The 24753-nt window shown below is 50.2% G+C and overlaps 1 protein-coding gene across 1 annotated transcript in view; it reads right to left on the bottom strand.

Annotated features, from left to right (window-relative positions):
* The window catches only part of SRRM4 (serine/arginine repetitive matrix 4), a 140666-nt gene that overhangs the window by 17685 nt on the left and 98228 nt on the right, over window positions 1-24753 (bottom strand). Inside the window, exons 2-8 of the mRNA XM_004753333.3 lie at window positions 20408-20554; window positions 16373-16459; window positions 14285-14356; window positions 11571-11597; window positions 9745-9795; window positions 6505-6603; window positions 3599-3755 (exon numbers count right to left, since the gene is read on the bottom strand). Coding sequence (XP_004753390.1) covers window positions 3599-3755; window positions 6505-6603; window positions 9745-9795; window positions 11571-11597; window positions 14285-14356; window positions 16373-16459; window positions 20408-20554 — 640 coding nt within the window. The remainder of the gene's footprint in view (window positions 1-3598; window positions 3756-6504; window positions 6604-9744; window positions 9796-11570; window positions 11598-14284; window positions 14357-16372; window positions 16460-20407; window positions 20555-24753) is intronic.

Here is a 24753-nt window from a genome sequence, read left to right as displayed (position 1 = left end):
GGGGTTAGGGTGGTGACAGGGTCTATTAACCAACTAGTACACAAGGTTTTGAATATTTGACAAACGAGGAGGAGCTGGTACTCGCGGACTCCATCTCAGTCCTAATTACACTTCTCTCACTGTAGTGCAGCCGTCTGTTGACTACCAGACTGAGCTCCAGAATTCGGGAGGAGCGTTTTATTCATCTCTGTCCCCCTGATGCCCTGAACAGAGATGGCTGAGTGGAGATAAAGAACATGAATGAGGCTGTGAAGGGTCCCTAAATCATCTCCTTGGGACCCTCCATTTGGATTTGGGATCTGACTGAGCAAGAGGGCTTCAGGTTATCTTTAGCTCACCAACTAGGATTTCAATAAGACACAACCCTGAGTTTGCATATTCATTTATGCAAATATGCCCCCTTGATGTGATGTGCCTGTCCTTGATTTTTTAAAGAGTGGTACATTGGAAGTACCTGCAGTGGAGTGTGGTGGGAGCCAGGGCATAGAAGACCCCTGTGCTCAGGCTCCTGCTTATCCCCAGAACCCCAACTCTTGCCCTGGGATTCTGCTTCCAGCCCCAACTTGAATCTTTGTTTCCTGCTTCCTTTGGCTGATTCTTGCGCAGCACTAGTTTCTGAGTTGTCGCCTTCTCTGCCCTGACCTAACACTAACCAACCCTAGGATCCCTTCCCTGCCTGCCACTTCCCACCCCATCTCAGCGTCCCTGCTCAATTGTTGTGCGTTGCCTTTTATAGGCACAGATTGTCCTCTCTTCACCAGATCCTGAGATCTGACCCTCAGATAGATGTTTTGGGAGATAACTGGTAGATCTGAATGAGTGATGGGATGGATTCTTTGGGGGGCATTGACTCTGCTGTTGAGCCTGGTGGTTGGCATAAGGGAAGATCCTGGGCCAGGACTCTCAGAAAACTTGGGGTCCGACCTGATACCTTTGTCCATCTCTGCCTTTTGCAGGGGAGAAGAGGAATAAGGGTCTAGTGTGGAGGGCACATGGAGGGCTAGACTCGGGGCTGATGCCCCCAGAAGTCAGAAAACCATGAGTGGGATGGGGCAATCCAGCTGCTTTATGGATGAAGGAATCTGAAAGCACAGGAACTGAGGGGCCCTTGCTCTGGCCCCAAGTCATGCACAGACCAGGCTGGGCCTGGAGCCATACGAGTATTACTAGGACTACTACCACAAGTACTAGTGTGCTAAACACTGTCGCTGCCCCAATGCTATTTCCATGGTCACTCTTACTGCTGCCACTGCTATTCTTAGCAGTGACCAGGAAGTAGCATTTCTCCACTTGTCTGTTGCAATCTGAAACCTTTACTTACACGAAGTCACTGAATGCCCATACCACACCGCCTACAAGGCAGGTCTCATTGTTCCCCTGGTTTTGCAGGTTCAGAGAAAACTGAGGCACAGAAAGTTTATGGAACTTGCTCACGGTCCCACGGTTGGTAAATGTAGAGCCAGCGCGCAGGATGCTGTAGTCGGAACACCCACAAATATTTGCTGAATTCTTCCCCTGTGCCAAGCACTGGGCTCAGCCGTTTACAATGGGACTTTGCTTTTGTCCACACAGCAAGGTTTTTGAAGAAGACACTTATTCTCTGCATTTTTTTTTTTTTTTAACAGATGAGGACACAGGGGCTCAAAAAGGTTTAAGTAACTTTCCACAGCTCAGAGCCAGGATCTGATGGCTCCATCATAGCCCCATGTTTTGAACGACTTGGACTTGCTGTAGCCCATGGAAGTCATTTCTCTTCTCTGAGTCTCGGGTTTTCGGTGAGCTCTTAATGTCTGCCCCTTCTAGGTGTGGGTGAGCTTCCAGCTCTTCTGAAAGGGACTGGGTCCATGGGAGACACTGAGGCTTCAAGAACCAACAGCCAATCTTTTTCCTCACCAGCTGGTGTGGGAGGACCCCACTTTTTTTTCTTTCTTTCTTTCTTTCTTTCTTTCTTTTTTTAAAGAACATCCAGCCTTTTACAACATCTTGATAGACCCAGGCTGTTAGGAAACCATCCCGGGCAGGTGATCAAACAAGCCAGCTGCTCCCAATGGCACTTTTTAATGAGGGTCAGTGGGGGCCACCAAATGGGCCGCCACAAACACCAAGATTTTGGGTGATTTTGACTCACTTCTTCTACCTCTGATAGGCATTTTTGCATTGGTTTCTAACTCTGCAACAATTTCCCTGGGAGATAAATGAGATCATCACACCCATTTTCCAGGTGAGGAAGTTGAGGCCGGGAGGGGTAGAAGGAATTGTCCAACCAAGCCAAGACTCCCTGGGCCTCCAGACTCTCTGCTGTGCTGGAAAGACCTTTTATAGGACATCAGTGGAGAGGGAAAGGCAAGTGGGCATTTTCCATCTTTAAAATACTTAGTAACCACAAGACACCTCTACAAAGGGAGGCCTGAAGACGCTGTGGATGGTTCCAGCTAGGCAGAGGATTGGGGCAAAATGAGACCTTGGTGGCACAGGGTGCCTCGAATGGTAAAGAAGAGTTACCCAGAATGCACTGCAGGTGACAACTTGTGTCAACCAGGCCCAACTAGTGTATTTCATCGCCTTCCCTTCTATGATCTTCCTGCAAGCACCCCGAGCTTCTCCTCACTTCCACCTCACCTGAAATTCTCAGATTCACTCATAGCTAGAAAAGACGGGTCCCTGCCAGCTGCAACTGTAGGCCACGTCAGCATTGTGTCTCCTCCTGTTTGCGTATCTGTCCCTTGAGCAACAACAAAAGGCCTTCGCGTACTTGGTCTTATTGGCTGTCCCCAACCATCCACATGAAAGTGGTATTATTGCAAATTTGCCAATGAGAACACTGAATTTCGAAGGAGGGAAGGGACTTCCCTGAAGCCACGCGACCAGGGAGTAGCAAAGCTAGGGCCCGAGTTCAGCTCCAACCCTGAATCCCTCGCTCAGGTAAGGTCCCCTGAAATTACATTCTGGCTCCTCCCTGTGGACCTGAGGGAGCATCACGTGATGCCATTCAATGCAGGGCTGCTCAATCGGATTTGTAACCTCTCTGAGTCTTGGTTTTTCTGTCCCATCTGTTGGAAGGGACCAGGGAGAGCAGTCGTGCCCTCGATGCCCTGAGACCTCGTGCGGACACAGGAGAGGACACAGCTCAAGCGCTATGAGCTCCTTGAAGGCAAATGCTCATACACATTCCAGGCCGTGTTTATCTGGGTGAAATCAAATCCCAGCAGCGAATCAGTGCTGCAGGCTGGTGGGCATCTGGGCTGCAGACTTCACGGGAAAGCTGGAATGCCTCCGCCACATCAAAGCCCCCTCCCTTCCTTCCTCCTGCGGGGTCTCACACATGCACTCCTGCCAGGGTCACTCTGGAGACCAGCGTGTATTTTCAGCGCTCCCTAGAAAGCCTGGGCACTTTCGTTTTGCTTCCTCCCCCCAACCGAGTGCTGCCAGAGGCTGGGGAATGACCACCTGGTTGATCAATAAGGAGGCCCGAAAGCCAGTGGGGTGTTTGCCCAAAACTGAGTTAAAATGTGCCGTACACTGCCCTGAACTTGTGCCTCCACCTCCCCCCCAAGTGTCACGGCCAAGACTGGCCGAGAAGGCCGTGTGGAATACTTACTACACCCCTGGCCGACAGGAGGCCGAGCATCTGGAGGGGCTGGCTGGGCGGGTGGCTGGAGCGGGCCTCGGGGCTGGCCTTGCCGAGGGTCCTGGAGCAGCGGCGGGAGTGCCTTCGGCGGGACTTCCGCCCTTCCTCGGGGGACCTGCCGCGGTGCCTGGGGGACCGGGAGAGAGAGATGAGTCCGTCTTCGGAAGGGGAGTGTGGCAGAGGGGAGGCTGCGGGGCCCGCAGGATCAGAGGGCTGTAGAAGGTGTCTGGGTGTGCTTGTACAAAGGACACACGCTTCCATCCATCCCTCCTCTGCCACCACCCGCTCACCTGCTCGCTCATTCATTCATTCATTCATTCATCCGCTCCTTCTCTCACTTGTTCATTTGACAAATGTACCTGGCTGTTTAGGGTGCTGGGAACGCAGCTGGGAAGACAGAAAACATCCCGGCCTGATTTGCTTTAACGTCCTGGGTGTGGGACTGTCTGTCAGTGTGTCTGTACGTGACTGGGTGTGTCCATCTGTGTTTGTCTATAAATACCACGGTGCCTGTCTGTGTGTCTTTGCGTATGTGACTTGGCCATCTGTAAGATAGATGCATCCTGGTGACTGTCACCCAAAACTTTTGAAAAAAGAGTAGCTGAAAAAAGTAATGAGGGGGTCTTCTATAAGCTCGTCAGACCCTGGGCTGCCCTGTCTGCATCAGAAAGCGAAGGAGTCTCTGACTCTTTAGAATGGGTGGAGTTCAGACTCTGTTGGCCTGTTAGCTCTGGGCCACAGGAGCAATAAAAATGACAGTCCTCTCTCAGGGCAGGTCTCTGTCCTCTCTCCAACTTGAAGACACAACGCAAACAAGGCAGGTATTTCCCATTCTGCAGATGAGGACCTGGGCTCAGAGCTGTTTGGGGACCCACGAGAAGTCACACAGCTTGTGAGTGGCAGAACCAGGACCAGGGCAGGGTTTTCTACCCAGGGGGGACTGATGCCTCTTGGTCATGCTCTGGAATGTCTCTCTGGGCTCTGGGCCTCCAGATCATTTTTACTGATGTGGCCCTGGGGTGTCATCAGCTCTCAGATTGCTTGGATGGCCCCTGGAGTGTCAGCCCAACAAACACTGGGGAGCTCAAGCAGCAACACTCCCAGAAGAGCTGACATAAGAAGGAGACCGAGGCTGGGCTCTGCAGCTCATCTCCCTAAGTGGTCGGGCGGAGGGCAAGAGAGAGGGCAGCAAGCTCTCTGCACCATCCTCTGACCCAGGCCGGTGGGGCTGAGCTGCTGAGAGCGGATTCAGCCTGGGTCAGAGGTCCAGGGCTTTGTCCGAGCTCTGCCAGTCGCTGAGACCTTGCTCGGATGCCTTTGCTCACCATGATGCAGTTTTCTCAGCTGTACCACATCCGTGATGCGCCTGAGCTCAGTGAGCCGATGCCCTCCAGACAAAGGCCAGCAGGAGCACGCCTGCTGAATCAGCATGTTCACGGCTCCTTGCAGGGAGGGAGAACGCGCCCACAGGAAGTGGAGAACATCTCCCTATGAGAGTGTTGGAGAGGGCCTAGTATGGGCGGGTGGCGGGTCACTTTAAGGAACGTTTGAGGAACTGGGGCTTTGTTCTGGATCAGATGCTGGCGGTGAGACTCTCACTGGGTATCTTCATAATCTCAGGGCCTAGTCCAAGGCCAGAGCTCTAGCTGGCCTTGGGAACAGCAGTCCCTCATGTGAGCCAGGACAGAGAGATGCTGGGTCACTTTCGTGTTTTGCATAAAGTTCCTGTGTCATCAGGGCTCTGACCTCACGACTGAGGGGTCTTGGTTTGTCTTGATCACTCAAGGTCACAGAGTCACCTTGCCTGATGCCAAGGCTCTTTACGGCTGTTGGTCTCCAGTGGGGACACCGAGGCCTGTGAGTGACAGCAGCACGAGTCAGGGACGTTTTCCTCTTCCTCAAATGCTTCTCACGCTCGGCTCCACACCGGCAATCACAGGGAGAGACTTAAAAATCTCACCGCCCTGGCCCTGCCTCATCTGAACAAAATCGGGATGCCTAGAGGGTGGGATCCAGGTGTTTTAAGAATTTTCCAAGTTGACTGCAAAGTGCAGTTCTGGTCTAGCTCCTGGTGTTCTTGGGATGATCAAGAGAGAAAATGTATTTGAAACTGTGGCACCAAGTAGCACGTCACCACATATGCCCCCTCTCCTCCTCCTCCTCCTTCCTCCAGACACTGGTTTAACTGGGATGCGGTGGGACCGGGACAGGGGCATTTTGAAATCTCCTTGGTGACATGAACGTGTAGCCAGGTGTGTGGGATACACACGAGGAAGGATAAAGCAGGCTCTGACATCCGGAAGCTGGCCTTGCTGTGTCTGCTGGACAGCGCCGGTTTCAAACACTTTGTTCTTTCTGTTCTTCTCGCCCTCCTCCCCCTTCTCCGACAGGCACAGACAATGTGTCAGCCCAGTGTGGGTCCAGGTTAGGAGAAGCCAGACTTGGAAGGCCCTCAGAACTCAGTAATTTGTGCTGTGTGGCCTTTCATAGGTTGCTCAGCCTCTCTGTGCTTAGAGGGACCCTTACAAGAGGGCCAAGTCCAGAGCCAGACTCCCCAGTCCAATCCTAGCTCAGTCCCTTCGTAGCTAGGCAACTAACAAGGTCCTTAACCTGTCTGTGCCGCAGTGTTCTCATCTGTACAACGGGGGGGAACTACTACTTTACTTTCCTAGGGTAGTAGAGGGGATCGTGTGGTGGATTCAGGGAGAGGGCTCAGCCCCCCACATGGCAGCGAGGGCACTTAGGAAGCACACGTGGGCGCACACACCACTACCGCTGTTCCTACACACGGAGGTGGCTGGTTCCCTTTCCTCTGCAGGGAGGCGCAGACAGGGCAGTGGCTGGGCGGGGAGACTCCCCTGAGGAGAAGAGCTTACCTGCTCTCACAACTTGAGGAGCGGGACTCGGAGCTCTGTGACCGCGAGGGATAATGGTGATGACGGTGACGATGGGATTTTCGGGGCCGGCTTCGTGATCTTGGAGGGGGTGACAGGGAGTGAGTCAAAGGAGGAGAAGGGGAGGGGGGAAAGAAGGAGAGACAGATTTTGATCTTGTGGCACACATCATCCTCTTGCATCCAAGTCACTGTCCCTCCAGAGTTGGGCATCTCCCCCTACATGCCCCCAACCCCACATCACCCCAGCTCTTCCCCTGGGCGTTCAAGGGCTCCAACCAGCCGTACCAAGCACGAGCGAGTGGCAAGGCTTCCTCTGGAGGAGCCGGCCCGGGTGACTCAGCCTCCCGCCCCGCCGAGGCAGCCCTGATGGCGAGCACATGTGGACAGGAGTGTCACCTCCGCTAGTCACCTCTCTCCCTGCTGGAAGCAGGAGTCTGTGTCGGTCAGGTACCATAATGTGTGACTCAGGTGAGAGCTCAAGAAAGAAGTGTCTGTGCTTCCAGAATATTGGCCTGAGGTTGGATCTTCTAATTTTTCAAGTGAATGTAGAAATACAGACTTTTTTTTTACTATAAAATATTTCTATTTTAAATGGAAGCTCATTTCTTTTTTAAAAGACACTTTGTTTGGGGGAAAAGAAAACACATTTGCAGAGTAAATGAGGCCTTTGGGCTGCCAATTTATAACCTCAGACCTGGAAAATTAAGTCTGGCTTCCTCACATGGAGTCAAAAGCCTACTTTCAGGGTTACAACATCACTGACAAACAAAAATGCTAACCACAATGAACAACTACCAGGGCTACTAACGGTTTTATCACAGGTTACTTCCGCTCCCCCCTGAATGATAAGGACTCAGACGTAGTAGCTGCAGAGGCAGTGGTCACTGGGGATGAACAAGGAATGTCAGTGATTTGGGCCAAGGCAGGAAGCCAGTGGGAGTTAGAGAGGGCTCTATCGGGAGGGCAGCCTGGCTATCCCAACACAGGACTCAGGGGTTCTTGTTAATGTAATGAGCAAACCATATTCCTTCTCTGCTTAGAACCTTCCCTTTGCTCTCATTACAAATCTGCACTCTCACCTTGAACCCCAAGCACCCCGAGGAGTCAGCCCCCATGAAACTCTCTAACTTCCTTGCATGACTTCTCCTGCCCTGGCTGGGCAGACTCAAGCCAGTCCGAACTGCTTGCACTCCGGCTCCTCTATGTCCCACCGCACGACGTCCCCGTGATGGCGACGATGACGGAAGCCTGCATCTGACACATACTGCCTGCTGGTGCCACAGTCCAATATTTTTCTTAAACGGACCCATCTTTTCCTCCCAACAACCTATGGAGCAGGTTCTCTTATCTCCCAGACGAAGAAACTGAGGCACTGAGTTTAAACTACTTGCCTCACCTGCAGCTGAGAACGGCTACCTCCATTCTTACTCTCTGTCTAGACCCTTCCTCCCACAGGGCACCCCTGCTGACCACCAAGCACCCTCTTCAACGCTGCAGCGGCCCTGGCGCCCTGGGCTCCCGGCGCCCCCCGCTGGGCCGTGACTGTCCCATGTCTGTCTCCTGTGTGCCGCTGGGAACTGTGAGCTCCTTGAGTCCAGAAGAATATTTGGCTAACCTCTGTCCTTGGGCCCATCCCAGGGCCTGTCATGTCTTAGGGCCTTCTAAGGGATGTTGAATTCAAGAAGGCTAAATCTCTCCAGCGACTGCTCGTTAAGAAGTAGGCGCGACCACGGGACTCGGCGAGGAGAACCATCCTTTATCCTAACGGCGCCTTGTTTTTCTCGCTCTTCCCTCTCCTGATGCCTGTCTCTGGCTTATGTAACCTAGCAATTTCTGGGACTCATCCAGCTCTTGGCACCGGGGAGGGTGGCCACCTTGCTGCCTTCAAGCAGGCAGTCCCTGCCTCAGCGGTGATGCCCCGCCCCCTCCACCCCTGCTCTTCAAGTCCGAGTCTATCCCTTGGCTCTGTCTATAGCACAGCCCCGTTGCACAAGTAATGCGGAGATCTCTGAGAACACGCACTCGGTCTGTGCTTAGTGTGAATGCACACTCAATACGTATGACCAATAATTGCCTTCAGCACTTGAACTGAACAAGTTTGATGATCAGGAAGTTGGTTCCCTGAGCTCATTCAAAGCTCTACTGCTTCCTTCTGGAGCATTCCCCAGACCCCTTGGGGGGTGGCTCAAATGTCCTCCTTTGCTGAGACCTTGGATGAAGTGACCCTTCAGGCAGCAAAGCGGGACGCCCTCCCTCTGCATCCCTGTCTCTTCCTTTCCCTCCCCAGCAGCCAACCACCTTTCATCGTATTGCCTTTGATCCTTACTTTAGAAGCTTCTTGGCGGGAGATAAAATATTAGTTGATTGGAAAACACATGCACTAACATTTGCAGGGTATAAAGTAGGTGGGTTGTAACCGCATTTACTTTTAATTTCTCTGGGAACTGAACTCTGCAGGCAGCGTTAGCTGATTTGAATTTCTACTACCAGCCGTAAACCGTGTACCAGCTGGGGCCCCGAGACCAGGGGTAGGAGCTGCACTGCCCCCTCCGTGCTGTACGCCCCAGCAGCCCAGGCTCAGACTCCCATGCACACTCACGCCTGTGCCCGCACATGATCATGTCCCACCACTACTCACGCAGCCGCCGCACACCTGTGTGCACCGGGAAAAGCCACACCCACCCTCCCTTATGCAGTAACGCACACAGGTCAGGAAGCAGTACACACGCACTGTGCAGAGAATCAGCACCTTCGGGCGCACTGTCTGCCTCTGTGCTCCCATAAGCAGGAGCCTACAGAACGTACTCGTGTGAACACAAGTGCATACCACACCCACGGCACACATCCGTATCCACGATCACACAGATGTCCGCAGGGTGGAAAAATGTACGGGGATCTACAGACAAGATGCATACTACACACACTCTCCAGAAAGATATCTACGTGACGCCCGCCAGGCACACAGATGCATGGCACTCGCTTCTGTGCACCCATAAACGCATGTACACACCCCGTATACGCGGCCTTGTGCACTTACACGCACCCAGACCCCCAGCTGCAGTGTGTCGCACGGTTCTGCCTCTCCCTGCCTCTGTTCCTGTCATCCCCCGCCCCTTCTCACTCTCCCTGTTTCTTCGGCAACTCCAACACACCAGCTGTTAAGAGGCCAGGTTCCCCCGCTCCCCAGACTGGAGGGACTGTTCTAGGGGGCTCTACTTACTGTTTTTTGTGCCTCTTCTCATCCCTCCTTTTGCTTTTTGGGCTGGAGGAGCTAAAGGAGAAAAGGCCAATTAATGAAAGATGCAAAGTGCCAGTTACAGATAAAAAGAAACAAGTAGTGAAAATGCTTAACACACAGTGGCCACCGGATCCGGGCAATTTGGGGACAGACTTGCTCATCATTTCCAAGACCAGAACAGTCACTGACGCTGACTTCTCCACCCAGCAGGGACAGCTATGGACACGGACCCGCGCACGGACTGAGAATGGGCTGTGCTGAGGGCCATGGCCAGCTTTGGCAGCCTAGTAAGAACAGTGGTAAATAAAGTAATACTTGCCATTTTTCGAGGACTTCTTACAAGTGAACACTCTGCTAACTACTTTTTGTCGGCAATCTTGTTTTATTCTCCCTGTAAGCTATGGGGAGAGGCACATTTAATACGTACTTGTTTTACAGATGGGGGAACTGAGCCTCAGCTAGGCTAAGAAACTTGGCCAGAATCACGCAGGGAAGCTGGGATGTGGCCCCAGATCGTGCTTCCCCAGAGCCCATGCTGTTGACTGATATTCAATCAATTTGTAAGGGAGAAGAATGCAATACGCGGGGAGACGCTCGGAAGCTTCTCGAAGCTTGGCAGATGCAGAAATGTTCCGTGCACAGATATTTAACTACCCGTGTTTGTTTTTTAAGTCAGAGGGCTGGGGTATGGGTCCGGTGGACAGTGATGAGTCGGGGTCCCAGCATCTTCTGCTAGAGGCCCCAGGGGGTGGACGCCGTTTGGTTATACTGGCTTCAGAGAGTCCGCCAAGGACACACAATGGGCCTCAGAGAAGGGGAAAACCTCATCCAACTCATCCGACTGAAACGGCACCTTGACGTTCGTTAGCTGTGCGATTTCTCTCCACGTCTGAGACTCAGCCTGGGCAGCGGGCGAGCCCAGAACCTCACTGAAAGATCCAGGTTCCCACCCCAGCTCTGCCGCTCAGTCGCTGTGGGACACAGGCAAGCGACCTGTCCTCGGAAGACCTGGTTTCCTGGACCGGGAAGTGGCGCCATTGCTCAGGCTGCTGGGCTGAGAGGATGTGACACTGGTGATCGCCCTCTCCCTGTTAACTGGATAAACAGAAGGGCTCTGCACTCGGCCAGCTGCATCCAGATGTGGCTCTTACTTAAGACGCCACCCTAGGGAGTTCCGATCCGCTGATGGATCTGGGCTTGAGTTTTAGCTCTGCCACCTGCCTGTGTTTGTGGACACACCTGTCACACCTCCTGCCTGAATCTCAGTTTCCTCATCTGTAAAATGGGAATAATAAACATAGCCACTGTGCTGGGTTACGAGGGAGATCAGTAGAGATTAACCACGCACGCACACAGCGTGGGGCCCAGTGCAGGATCCGATTTATAGCGAGGACCCCATCGGGGACAGCTGTTTGTGCTCACTTGGTGTTTCCAATACAGTCAGAGTTGGCTTCTGTCCTTTGGCCAGGATCTGGGGAGGCTCCGGCAGGATGGGGGTTGGGCTGAGGTTTCCTGACATGCCCCAATGCAGGATGTCAGTGAGTGCTAAAACGAGCAGACTCTGACCAGGGTAGTGAGACTTTCCAGGAAGGGGCATCGGCCCAGGGGGCTGGTCAAGGAGCAGCCATCTGACCTGATGGAAGTCAAAACCTGGCTGGGAACTCTCAGGGAAACCAGCCCACCTTGAAAGAAACTGAAGCCCAGGAAGAAGGAAGGGGCGTGCCCAGGAGCACACCCCAGAAGCTGCCTAAAACCTTTTAGGAAAGCAGGAAAGAGAAGCAAGCAGCCAGAGGTAAAAAGATTCTTACCTGTGCCTTCTCTTCTTGGAGAATGACCTGATTAAAGAATTAAAAGGGAGAGAGAGAGGGCGGGCGGGGAGGGAGGAAGAAGGAAAAAAGGGGTGGAGGGAGACAGGGAGGGAGAGAAGACAATAAACGTAGGTGAGCTGAGGTTTGTTTTTTTTCCCCGGGACAAATGTATCGGTGCGTCTGTGATCACGCGACACGGGGGTCGGTCGGGACACCTGGCGAATCCTCCTCTCTCAGATTTCAGACTGTGTAGACCATATGGGAGACACTGGTTTGCATTTTGAATTTCCAGCCCAAACGACCAGTGCTTCCATCCTCCCCTCAAACTGTCTGTGAGCCTGTCTCGGATGGGGGTGGACGGGGTGGGGGGCGGGGGGAACTTAACGGGAGTCCTCTGCGTCCTCCCCGACCCCCAAGCTCAACTTCACCTCTCCCTCCCTACCACTGGATTCTACAACACCACCCTCCTCATCGTCAGGGACAACCAGCTCCCCGTGTGGAACGTTCACTGTGTGCCGGGCTTTGTGCTAAGCGCCTCTCACACACAACCCCACTCAGTCTTCACCCAAACCCTTGCGGTTCTACTAACAACCGTTTCATAGACACCAGAGCTCAGAGAAGTTAGTTAAGTTGCCCAAGGTCACACAGCTTCGCCCAGGTAACTCCTGTGGATTCTTCAGAGCTCCATTCACCGCCTTGTAGCATTTTCTGATTCCCTCAGCCTGGCCGGGCGCCCACTCTCTCCTCCTGCAAGCGTGGGTGAGCGTCTGAGCTTAGCCTTGTAACACACCCCTCTGCATGTTATAATTATGCATCTCCCTGACTAGAACATGAGCCACTCAAGGGCAAGGGCTGGATTTTGGTCACTGCTCTGCTCCTGAGGCCCGGATTCCTCATTCATGACACATACTGGCTATTTAATAAATAGATGTGAAAATGGTAATTTTTTTTTTTAAGCCCTGAAGTCATGCTAATTGGGGGGAAAAAAAGACAAATCTCTAAGCACTCCCCACCCCTAGCTCTATCTTCAAACAAGTCAACTATCATTAACCCAGTGTCTCAAGACCTTGGAGAAGCCAGGCGGGAAGAAAGGTGGTGCCCAGCAGGCGCTTTGGAAAAGATCAGCAACGGTTTCTCCCCCTCCTAATCTCCTGTTTAAGGGTCTCCTTCCCTCTCCACCTCCACCTCCGGGGCTGGCTGTGGCTGGCGGAAAAAGCCTGTTTTTAACCCTCTGGCACAGTCTCTTTTTCATGAGGAGCAACCCTAGACTGAGAAGCCACTTGAGTTCTGCAACAGGATACGGAAAAGCCCCCCAAACTGGGACTGATCGGTCAGCATAGGAAGGTGACAGGATGGCAGTCTAAGCCAAGGGCAGGCCACTGCCTCCACAGGGGAATCCCCCACTGGGAAAGGTTTCTAACACCACCTTAACAACCTTTTGCTCCCTGACTTGCCCCCGTCTTGGGTCAAGCACAGACTCGGCATCAGCTGAAATGTCTGGGCGGGCAGCGGACATGGCAAGTGAAACCGAACTGAGTTGAGACCATTCGAGCAGCACGGGCTGAGACATGACCACACCCCGCCTTAGAAAAAGCCACTCTGGGGCAACTTTGAACCAGGGGTGAGAAGCAGGGGGAATACCCCAGCGAACCTTGACCTTTGGTTCCACTGTGATTTGTCTAAGGGCACAAGCAACCCAGCACCGACGGAGGGAGACTGGAAGACTGGGCTGAGCAAAGAGGAGACACGCACCTCTCTTTCCCTGGCATCTGCGGCCAAGCACAGCGAATAGCTTATGGGGGAAACTTCACACTCCCTGCCCCCAGGGGCCCAGCAGACTTCGTCACTGAGGGGGGCTTAGTGGGGCCCTAGCAAAGCACAGCAGCTACGCTGTCTACATGCACGGTAACCGCTCAGCCTCGCGGATGGCTTCCAGTGGGAAAATTGGTCCAGTGAAGACAGCCGCTGGTTTTACAGAAGAACTAGAAAACCTGTTTTTCATTGCACTATCTCCCAATTATAAAATGTTGAGTCGGCACATGGACCACAGATATGAGGCCTCTGGCGTACAACCTTCTAGTCCTTTCTTCCCCATACATGTGTGTGTGTGTGTATGTGTGTGTGTATGCGCGTGCGCGTGGTGGGCACCTTTTGGAATGTGTGTCCAGTTCACGATGCCCCTTAACAACCACCCACGAGGGTGTATAATCCCAGAAGCCGTGTTTACATAATCCCATCCTCAAGGACAATTTGGTCCAAACACAGAGCTGGACCTTGGGAATTTAGCATGAGGGACAAACAAGACAGAGAGCTTCAATGTCTTGTGGCTGGGCCGGCCACACGGAGGGAGGGGCACCAGGGGCAGCCGGGTCTCCCCACGGGGGACAGGGACTGTGTATTTTCCCCGGGTGCTACCAGCTCCCCACTCCTTGGTTCTAGATCCTCACTGGGGCCTGGCTGGTCCCTGAGACATTCCTCTTTCCTTATCATCAAACAAACCCCCTTCCGGCTGGAGTTAGCTTTAGGGGGCCGCGGGTCCTTGCAACCAGAGTTCCAAGTTACACAAGGAAAAGGAAATACCAACACACAGATGAGTATCTTACCTAAGTGAAATGATAAGCTTATCACCAAGTGAACTTCCGGTGCCACCCAATCTCCCCTAACCGCCAACCCACCTCGGGGCATCCCCATTTGCCAAGGCAGAAGGATAATACCTGTGTCGCTTATGTTTTTTGGAGCCTTTCTTCTTCTTTTTCTTGACAGGCGATGGACTGTATGACGGGGACCTGAGGCGGGAGAAGACACCGTCAGTGGGAGCTCCTTAAGGACCAGGGTTGGCTTCAGCGACCCTTCCCCAGCCCCCACCCAGGGTCTCCCACACAAGGAGCATATCAATCCTGATACTATCAGTACTTGCATTTATTGATTTGCTATAATCAGATTTGCATTTTCTCCCACCATCACTCTGTGCTTTACATGCATTATCTCACTTTATCTTTCCACATGCTTCTTAGGCAGGCCTGACGGTTACCTTCCTTTTACATACAAGGAAAGGGAGGTTCAGAGAGGTAAAGTGACTTGCCCAAAGACACACAGCCAGGAAGTGGCTGAGCCGAGATTCAAATGGATGACTGGGGCCTTGGTCTCAATTCCTTTATTATCCCTCCTGGTCCAGCCAAATATTTTGTGTCTGTTCTTCTCTCCCCCTGCCTTGTGCCTCCTCTCAGATGCTTTAGGTCTTTCTTCTGCCTTACCCTAGCTCCCTGGTAAGACTGAGCCCTTGTGTGGTCAGCATGGTGCTCTCAGGGGTTCCCCAAGAAAAAGAACCACCCAGGACCATGATTCTGATTCTGATTCAAGACAGGTTCAAGTGACCTGAGTTTCAATCTTCACTGAACCCCCAACTCATGAAGTCATCGTGGGCATGTCCCTGCCCATCTCTGGGTCTCTTATTTTCCCAGTGACAAAACACTAAGGTTGAAACAAGTGAGTATGCGAACAGCGGCCTCTAAGAGAGCAGGCTGGGTCGACACAATAGGGAGCAGTGGGGACTGTGGCAAACCAGAGAGCATATGCTTCTCTGATCAGCCATAGATTTCGTGTGGGAATGCAGCCCTGGGTTTCTGGAACACCTGCCTTTACAACAGAGGTCACCAGAAAAACACAACTCATGTGAAATCCCCTGGTTTTTAAATGTCGGCCACCAATTGAAAAGACAAAAGAACACCTTGTAGGTCAAACATAACAAATCTACAGGGGGAATCACAGGGTTCAGAACAACCTGACTCTTAGGAAACCACCACATCTGTCCCCAAACACGTGCTCAGTGGACATTTACTGAACGAACAACTGAATTAGTAAAGCCTGACTTCCTTCTTTCAAATGTTCTGCCCAGCCCTAAAATCAGGAACCTCAAGCCACTTGGCCCAATTCCTCCCGTCACCCTACAACATAGGGACCTCATTCACATTCCCTTCTTGGTCTTCTTTGGGCCTGTCCTCTTCCAACCAGGCTAACGGAGTGTGGAAATGGCAGAAACCAGGAAAAGCAAGTTGGGGCGGTAGTCATCCAGACACTGCTCTCTGCTGCCCCCTGCAGGCTTCTTCAAACATTGCCTCCCCAAAACCCACCCCTCTGGGTCTGGAACACTGGACAAGATTTTAGTCTAGACAGTGGCAGCTTGGAAGAAAATCTGGAAATACTTTTAAATTAAAAAAAAAAAACTAAAAGGAATTTTACATAGAAAAAAAATCAATGGGGTACACAACAGTTCACTGCCGGCAAAAAATATAGTGTCCGCTTGTTAATTGTTGGCATTTACCTGCTAGGTGGGAATAGCAGAATCAACAGACGGGCCTGGGATCCCTGTAAATCCTGTCACCCTCCACCCTGTGCCTTTCTTTTCTCCTCTCTGAATGGAGACAATACTGTTTGTCTGGTAAATCACAGTCAAAGGTGAAAGACATCATTGAGATCACCAAGCTTAAGTTCTCCAAAAAAAAAAAAAAAAATCAATATTCATGGTCTTGATTATGCTGATTCATTCATCATTTACGATGTGCCAGACACTGTGACAGCTCCTTCCACATCCATTTTTCTCCATCTGATTCTCACAAAATGCCGGGAGATAGTTACTACCAGTATTTTATAGAAGTGGAAACAGGCGCAGAGAGGTGAAGGGTCTTGCTTAAGGTCACACCGCTAGTTAAGAGGCAGAGCGGAGGAGTCACTGTTTGACTCTGAAGCCCACTGGACCCCTATTTTGTCCTCTCCCCCATCCTCAAGGTTTCATCCTCGCTCACCTCCTTCTCTTCTTCCGGGTGGATTTCTTCTTTTTCTTCTTCCCCCTGGAGGAAGGTGGTGGTGTCAAGTCTTTGTGGCGGGAGGCACTGTGGAGAGCACAGAGGCGGGTGTGAGAGGACCCAGGATGCTCCCAGCCCCCAATCTGGGCTGTCGCAGCCAGGGAAGAAGGACCCAGTTCCTCGGAGGATGAAGGACCCATGGCGAATACCGAATTACCATCTCGGGGCTGATTTAGCCATCCTTTAGATTAAGTGCCTCAAATAAGGAGTTAATGCCGACCTAATGAGACAGACGCTTCACCGTTACCCAAACACCAATTGATTATTTAAAATAGAGTTACAGAGGTTAACTGCTCCTTAATAGATTTATTATTGAACTTGCAAATGGCTCACCTTGGTAAATAAATCACTTTTTAAATAATTAATCGGCAGTTCAGCCCCCCCTTCTCCCAACACTTCATGTCCATAGTTCCTGTTAGAAATTTAATAGGAGGAGGAAGTTATGTTAAGTAGCAGCTGATTATTAAAAGTGTATTTGCCGAGGTCTAATGTAATGAGATACATATCTTATATCGCTTCACAGAACCTCAAAAACCTCTGCTCTTCAGGAATAATTATTTCCCATTCAATTAAATTCAAATGCCCAGGCTGCCGTTAAATGAAGTCAACTTATCTCCTTCTATAATTGGGGCAGGCTCCAGGGATTTTTTAAAAAACACTATCCCATGGCAAAAGGAGATGGGTTTGGGATGAAAAACTGCTCGGGAAGGGAAACGTGCCCTCCCCGTTGAACTTGACCGGGAAAATGTAGTATTCACAAGAAAACCATTGTCATCATTGGTGGTAACGCCACTGCCCACTACCGTTTAATTTGTTTATTACGTGTCAAGTGTTTGATGCTACCTTTATACTCACAAAAACGCTTGGAGGATGGTACGATTCTCAGGGTCTCATTTCACAGGTGAAGACTGTAGGGCACCAAGCCTTGAACCAGCTTGCCCAGAGCTGCCCAGTGAGGGATTTCAGGGAAGGCCTGAGGGAGCCCCATCCTGAGGGCTTTCCCACACAGCCAAGGGCCTTCTTGAACCTGGTTATGCAGACATTCCTTTGGAAATTGCCCAGTGCTTTCAAGACCGTCATGCAATGTGGTCATATTGAATTCCATTCTAAGGTTCTGGATCATAACGGTTAGTTAAAAAAAAAAAAAAAAAGTACCCAAGTGAACAAACTGTATGTGAAGGTTTATGCATTGCCAGTAAATGAAAATCATCTAGGGGTGCCTGGGTGGCTTGGTGGGTAAGGCCTCTGCCTTCAGCTCAGGTCATGATCTCAGGGTCTGGGATTGAGCCCTGCATTGGGCTCTGCTCAGCGGGGAGCCTGCTTCCCCCTACCCCTCTCTCTGCCTACTTGTGATCTCTCTCTCTGTCAAATAAATAAATAAATAAAAATCTAAAAAAATAATCATCTAGCTACATGGAGAACATTTTTAAGGGAGTCCCTTTAAACAGGTTAAAATAAAATAAAATAGTACCTAGCTCCGTAACTACACTCACGTGTTATAAAGCACGAAGAACAGCATACACAGCCAGGAAGGGTACAGGCTGGTGGCATAAATCCAGTAGACCCCATCCAGATTTTTCTGGCAATAAGTGCTCGACACTAAATGCCTGTTGGGTGATCAAAGGAGGGATGAATGGATGAAATAATTTAGTCTCTTGTTAAATTTTCTTGTCCACATAAACACTTCTCAGGGTGACTGTTGCTAGGAATTTGTGAGGAAAAAAAAAAAAATTAAGGGAGAAATACTTAAGAAAAAAAAAAAAAAGCCCTTAAAACTGTGTCTTCTAGGGGCTCCTGGGTGGCTCAGTGGGTTAAAACCTCTTTCTTCCGCTCAGCTCATGATCCCAGGGTCCTGGGATCGAGCCCCACATTGGGCTCTCTGCTCGGCGGGGAGCCTGCTTCCCCCTCTCTCTGTCTGCCTCTCTGCCTACTTGTGATCTCTGTCAAATAAATAAATAAAATATTTAAAACAAAACAACACTGCATCTTCTAAAATAGAGAGAGAGATCTCATTGTTTCAGACAATTATTCTCATTGCTTTCTAGAATGCCGGGGTTCCCAGGGAAGCAGGTTTGGGAACTACTGTCTGACACTCCTACATGAGTGATCAAGGAAAATGGGGCAAAGACCTTGAACTAGGATAGATTTGAGGTTTGAGAAAGGGGAAAATCAACCCCTTCCACAGATCTCAAATGCCTTTATCTAGGTAGGGCTGCACTTCCTCTGCCTTTTTCTTCCTCCTGTACCTGTGTGCCTAGGTGTGCCATCCCAGCAGTGCTGGAGGAGCCAGGTTAGTGGCTAAGTAAGTAGACTGTGGTTACATAAGGAGCAGGGAAATAGGCAGCCAGTAAGTACGCAGTGATGCCCTAGAGCGGTTCAGTATGCGGTGGTCCAAAATACAGAGTATGCAGCAGTAGAGAATGCTGGTTCTAGAAGCTGCCACATCTGGATTTACGTTCCTGCTCCAACGTCCTAGCTCAGCGACCAGAGTATCATTTTCATGACTTGAGAAATAGGAACAAAACATAATACCTGTGTCTAAGAAATGAGGACCTCACTCATGGGATGTGCCCCGGGTGTGGCACGGAGCATACATGTAAATGTCCTTTCTAATATTATAATTATGCATAATAACACAACTACCATTTATTCATTGATTATATGCCAAGTGACTTTTATGTTCACTTTTAAATTATCACCATGATGCTGTTTTTTTGTTTTTGTTTTTTGTTTAATCATGTCAGAGAGTGGGTCTTCTTCAGAATTCAGGTTCTTAACTAGACAGGCCTGTTCATGGGCCTCAGTGGTCTAGGAATTCTCAAATGGTAGATGGAATTTGGGGAATATTCCTGGAGCATATACACTTTCCCTGGGGCAGCATTTCTAGCTTCCACATAATTCTCAAATGGGTTTAGAACCTCTGCTCTAGGAAACCGAGAACTCTAGGACACATAAGAGAATCTGGACCAGATCGGGGTCCTCAGACTAATCCTGACCCTGCCATGTACTGTCCTCAGCTTCCACATCTGAAAAATGGCTTTGATACCCTCTGATTCAACAGGAACAGGCAGGGATTATATGTGGGGCACACTGCTGGCAAGGACACTAAATTCATTTCCCGCCTGTCACGGAGTGGGTAGATGCAAACCCCGGGCAGCAAGAGGGTGCTGAGTTAGTTTCAGGAGTAGGAATACAGCTTCCAAACAGCTGGTGAAACCAGATTATAAAGATTGTGTTGTTAATAAATCAATTCTCCAGAGGCCAAAAACAGACCAGGCTTTATATGTGCGTGGTGTAAAATTTAAAAATAGATTGTTTTTTTCATTAGCATGTGGCTGGTGTTGGTTTAGGATTTAAGATCAGAGAGACCATAGTTCAAAACTTCACTCTGCCCCTTACTGGCTCCCTTATTTTGGGCAAGTCTTGTTACCTCTCCGAGACTCAGGAAAATGTTGTGTCTTCAGGTCACAGCACAGTGCCCGTCACTAGTGGGTGCCCAAGCAATCCTGGATGTAAGGAATGAATGCAGACAGTGTGGGCTGAAGTCATGACCTGGAATTCAGAGGCTCGTGGAGTCATTAAAATGGACAGGAACTAGCTCTATCATTTAAGGCAGGAGCAACAAATTGTGGACCTCCAGGGCCCAATCTAGCCTGTCTCCTATTTTTATACATAAAGTTTTATTGAAACACCTCTATGCCCATTTGTTTACATATAGTCTGTGGCTGTTTCGGTGCTATAATGGCGGGATTTTGAGTAGTCGTGGGAGATTCCATCTGGCCCTCACACCTGAAATATTTGCCATCTGGTACTCTACAGACAAAAAAAAATATGCTTACTTTTGATTGGATTTCAGGACCTGGAAGAAGAACTTGCAAAAGAAAAGTGGGTGGGAAGAGTGGCCAAACTTCATTTCTGCAGCCTCAACTTGAACTTCCTCACTGGACCAAAGAGAGGGTGGGGGCAGCATCTCACCTGCGTGCTCTGGCAGGAATGAGCTCCCGGCAGGCCTTGTCTCTCTCCCAGCAGTTGGTGCCCAAGGCCTCAGTGGCCAGATGTTGGCTCAGCTTTTCTGAGGGCCCATCCTGAGCTGGAACCAGAGGATTGCTCTGGGGTTCTGTCCTATAAGGGAACAAATAAAGAGGCAAAAACTGTTAGGTTATGACAGATTCTTTTATTTTTTTAAGGGAGAGAGAGAGTGAGCACATGAGTGGAAGTAGGAGGGGCAGAAGGAGAGGGAGAAAGAGAATCTTGACTTAGGGCTCCATCTCACAACCCTGGGATCATGACCTGAACTGAAACCAAGAGTCGGATGCTTCACTGACTGAGCCTCCTGTTGCCCCCAGATTCTTAAGGCTCATCATGCATTCACACACATCCTAATATTTCCCAATTTCCCTTGCAGTTAGGTTGGAACCATGAGAGATGATCTCAGGCCACTGGTCTCTGGGTGGGAGTGACTTGTGTCACTGCTGGCTTGAGGCAGTAAGGACTGTGTGCCTTCTCCAGCTCTCTCTCCCTCTGTTGCAAAGACCTTGGAGACCACATACCCTTAAAGGTGAAGCTACCTGGGGAAGGAGAGATGCCTGAGCCGCGCCAGACTTTGCATGTTAGAAATAACCCTTAGTCGGGTTAACCCACTGAAACTTAGGGGTTTATCTGTTACTGTGGTGTTGCCTGGCCTATCCTGACTAAACCACAGGAAGAGGCTGGAAACCAGTGTTTCACTTCCTTGCTCAAAACATAAGTGGAGGCCAAAGGGTGACAGGATTAGTCCCAACTTCCCTTCGCCTGTTCCATCCCATTTCCCTGTCTTATCTCTGTATGGAATGGAGATGCCTGGATTCAAACGCTATGCTCAAGGTTTAGTAGATAGAGGACTCAGTTTCTCTGTCTTGCAGTTATTCAGTGATTAAGAGAGGGAATAACATTAGTCCTTATATTGTTGAATTGTTATGAAAATAAAAGGCTGTTCCATTTCCCTTTACTTCCCTGTGAACCAAACCTCCACTCTGGCATCCTCAGCAGGTATAAGAACATCTAGTTCAGATGTGATCCCCGTGAAGGCCTGAAATCCCCTCCTCTACCTCTGAGAAGAGCCCCAGGCAATGCTGGGAAACTACCTGAGTCCCACCTCCTACTTTGAGTCTGGAAACGGGAAAGAAGTCGCCTAGGTACCCACCCAGTCTTTGAAAACACTGTCACTCATACCTCCTCGCCCCCCAACCAAGAGGAGTCAGGAGCTGGAGAGACATAGGTGGGTTTGGCACCAGCAAACTTCCTTTCCTCCTTACCCTGCCTACAGAGTCCAGACCAAGCCCTGATCAAAGGCGTTAGCATTTCTCCCTCACCAAGCGCCTGCAGTCAGTGCATCAAGACTGGTTTTATGACTCAGGATGAATGTATCTGATAAGCCCCCTGCTCCTTAGGGCCGCCTGGAAAGCAGGCCAAACCCAGTCAATATTGAAGGAAGGGCAGCAAAACACATCCATCTCTGTCAGTTGCTTATCAGTGCATCTTCAGAAGCGGAGCTGAGAGAGGCTGCAAGCCCAGGAGGGATGGAGATTATTGTCAGGGCTGTCCAGACATCCTCACTGCCACCCCTAGGCTTCCAGAACTCCAGGCTTCTCTATATATCTCCTGCCTTGCTTCTCCTACTAAGGCGGTTCCATTCCCATGCCTCCAGTCTATTCATGTGGAATGCTGTCCTGGCTCTTCTCAAACTATTTTGAGCTTGCAGTGTCTTCCCAGCCCCCAGCAAGGCTTGCCTCTTCCCATGCTTGACCTGGCCTGGTCTAACCTGTGTCCAGGCCAGTTCTAAGAGTAGGAGTGCAGTGAATAACAGGGAGATGCACTCTGTGATAACGAAGTTTACATTTTGATGGGGGAGCAGGTATAAGTGCATACGGAAGTAATAAATAAGAGAATAAGCCAGTGGAATGGGAGGGGGTGACTGCCCTTTTGTACAGAGTGTCAGGAAGGCCATTCTGAGGAAGTCACGGGATGGAAGCTTAAAGGATTAGGGTATACCCCCGCAGTCTGTGGTCGTTTTAAAAATGTGTTTACAGATTCTTTGACAGCCCTATCATCAAAAGATGAAACCTAATTTCCCTCCCTTTGAATACTGGCTGGGCTTAGTGAGTCACTTTTAATGACCAGAAGGGAGAAGAGGCGATAACGCATGACTTCAAAGACTAGGTCACAAAGGCGGCTTCTGCCTCACTCCCTGTGGATTGATCACTCAAGGGAAGCTTTGGCATGGTGTGAGGACACTCAGGCAGCCCTGTGGAGAAGCCCCTGTGAGGAACAACTGAAGCCTCCTGCCAACAGCCAAGCATACGGCAGCCAAGCAGGCACGCTGCCTTGGAGGTGGACCCTCCGGCCCCAGTCAAGCCTCAGATGACACTGCGGCCCCGACCAGCATTGGAACTGCAGTCTCAAGTCTGATGGTTGACCGGAGTTGCCCAGCTAAATTCCCACGCAGAAATGGTGAGATGCTGTCTGTTGCTGTTCTAAGCCACAAAGATTTGGAGGGTAATTGGTGGTCCAGTAATATACAAGTCCTACACAGGTTATCTGTGGGATGTGGGAAATGTGCTCCAGGCAGAAGGAATGGCAGGATCTTCATATACATATAAAGAAGGGCAAGCAGGGCTAGAGGGATAAGAGGGGAAACCAGAGATCGGGTCTTGTAGGTTATCGGACTCTGTGGCTGGGAAGGGATGCCTTTTGAATAGGGGAGTGACCTGGTCTGGCATAAATGTAAATATTACAAGGACCATTCCAGTTGCTGAAGACACTGGACAGAGGGAGGAGCAGCAGAGACAGGGACACTAAGGCAACTGTCCAGGCTCTGATCAGTGGGTCCATGATGGAAATGATGACATGTGGTCAGGTGCTGAGATTTGAAAGCAGAACTAGCATCACTTGCTGCTGGTTAAACATGGGATGAGAGAGAATAAGGGAAAGGGAGGGGGGAGGTCAAGGACGACTCAAGGATTTTGAGCATGAGCCACTGGGAGGATGGAGTCCCCTCTGATGAGATGGAGTTGGCGATGTCAGGAGCTGACTTCTGGGGTGATGTAAGCCCTGTTCTAAGATGTGAGAGTCCCTTTGCTACCAGGGCTGCAGCTCCAAATATGCACTATTGACGACTGATTGCCTTCCCTCCCACTGCACTATGAGCTCCCTGGGAGGAGGACCGTGTCTCACTGTCCCAGAGCCCACTGCTGGTAAGCACTCAACATCTGCTCATTGAATCAATGAAAAGGAACATGCATTTGTATCAAAAAGTTAGAGAGATGTCTCCAAAGGCAAAGGAAACAAAAGTGAAAATAAACTTTTGGGATTTCATCAAAATCAAAAGCTTCTGCACAGCAAAGGAAATAGTCAAGAAAACAAAGAGGCAACCCACGGAATGGGAGAAGATAATTGCAAATGACAGTACAGACAAAAGGTTGATATCCAGGATCTATAAAGAACTCCTCAAACTCAACACGCACAAAACAGATAATCATATCAAAAAATGGGCAGAAGATATGAACAGACACTTCTCCAATGAAGACATACAAATGGCTAACAGACATATGAAAAAATGTTCATCATCACTAGCCATCAGTGAGATTAAATTAAAACCACATTGAGATATCACCTTACACCAGTTAGATTGGCCAAAATTAGCAAGACAGGAAACAACATGTGTTGGAGGGGATGTGGAGAAAGGGGAACCCTCTTACACTGTTGGTGGGAATGCAAGTTGGTGCAGCCTCTTTGGAGAACAGTGTGGAGATTCCTCAAGAAATTAAAAATAGAACTTCCCTATGACCCTTCAATTGCACTACTGGGTATTTACTCCAAAGATACAGATGTAGTGAAAAGAAGGGCCATCTGTACCCCAATGTTTATAGCAGCAATGGCCACGGTCGCCAAACTGTGGAAAGAACCAAGATGCCCTTCAACGGATGAATGGATAAGGAAGATGTGGTCCATATACACTATGGAGTATTATGCCTCCATCAGAAAGGATGAATACCCAACTTTTGTAGCAACATGGACGGGACTGGAAGAGATTATGCTGAGTGAAGTAAGTCAAGCAGAGAGAGTCAATTATCATATGGTTTCACTTATTTGTGGAGCATAACAAATAGCATGGAGGACATGGGGAGTTAGGAGAAGGGAGTTGGGGGAAATTGGAAGGGGAGGTGAACCATGTGAGACTATGGGCTCTGAAAAACAATCTGAGGGGTTTGAAGTGGCGGGGGGTTGGGAGGTTGGGGGAACCAGGTCGTGGGTATTAGAGAGGGCACAGATTGCATGGAATA

The sequence above is a fragment of the Mustela putorius genome, unplaced genomic scaffold (genome assembly GCF_011764305.1).
Source record: "Mustela putorius furo isolate JIRA1106 unplaced genomic scaffold, ASM1176430v1.1 tig00537248_pilon_pilon_pilon, whole genome shotgun sequence".
In the NCBI taxonomy this organism is placed as follows: Eukaryota; Metazoa; Chordata; class Mammalia; order Carnivora; family Mustelidae; genus Mustela; species Mustela putorius.
Note: the sequence above shows the minus strand (reverse complement) of the source record. Positions and strands in the feature narration are given on the sequence as shown.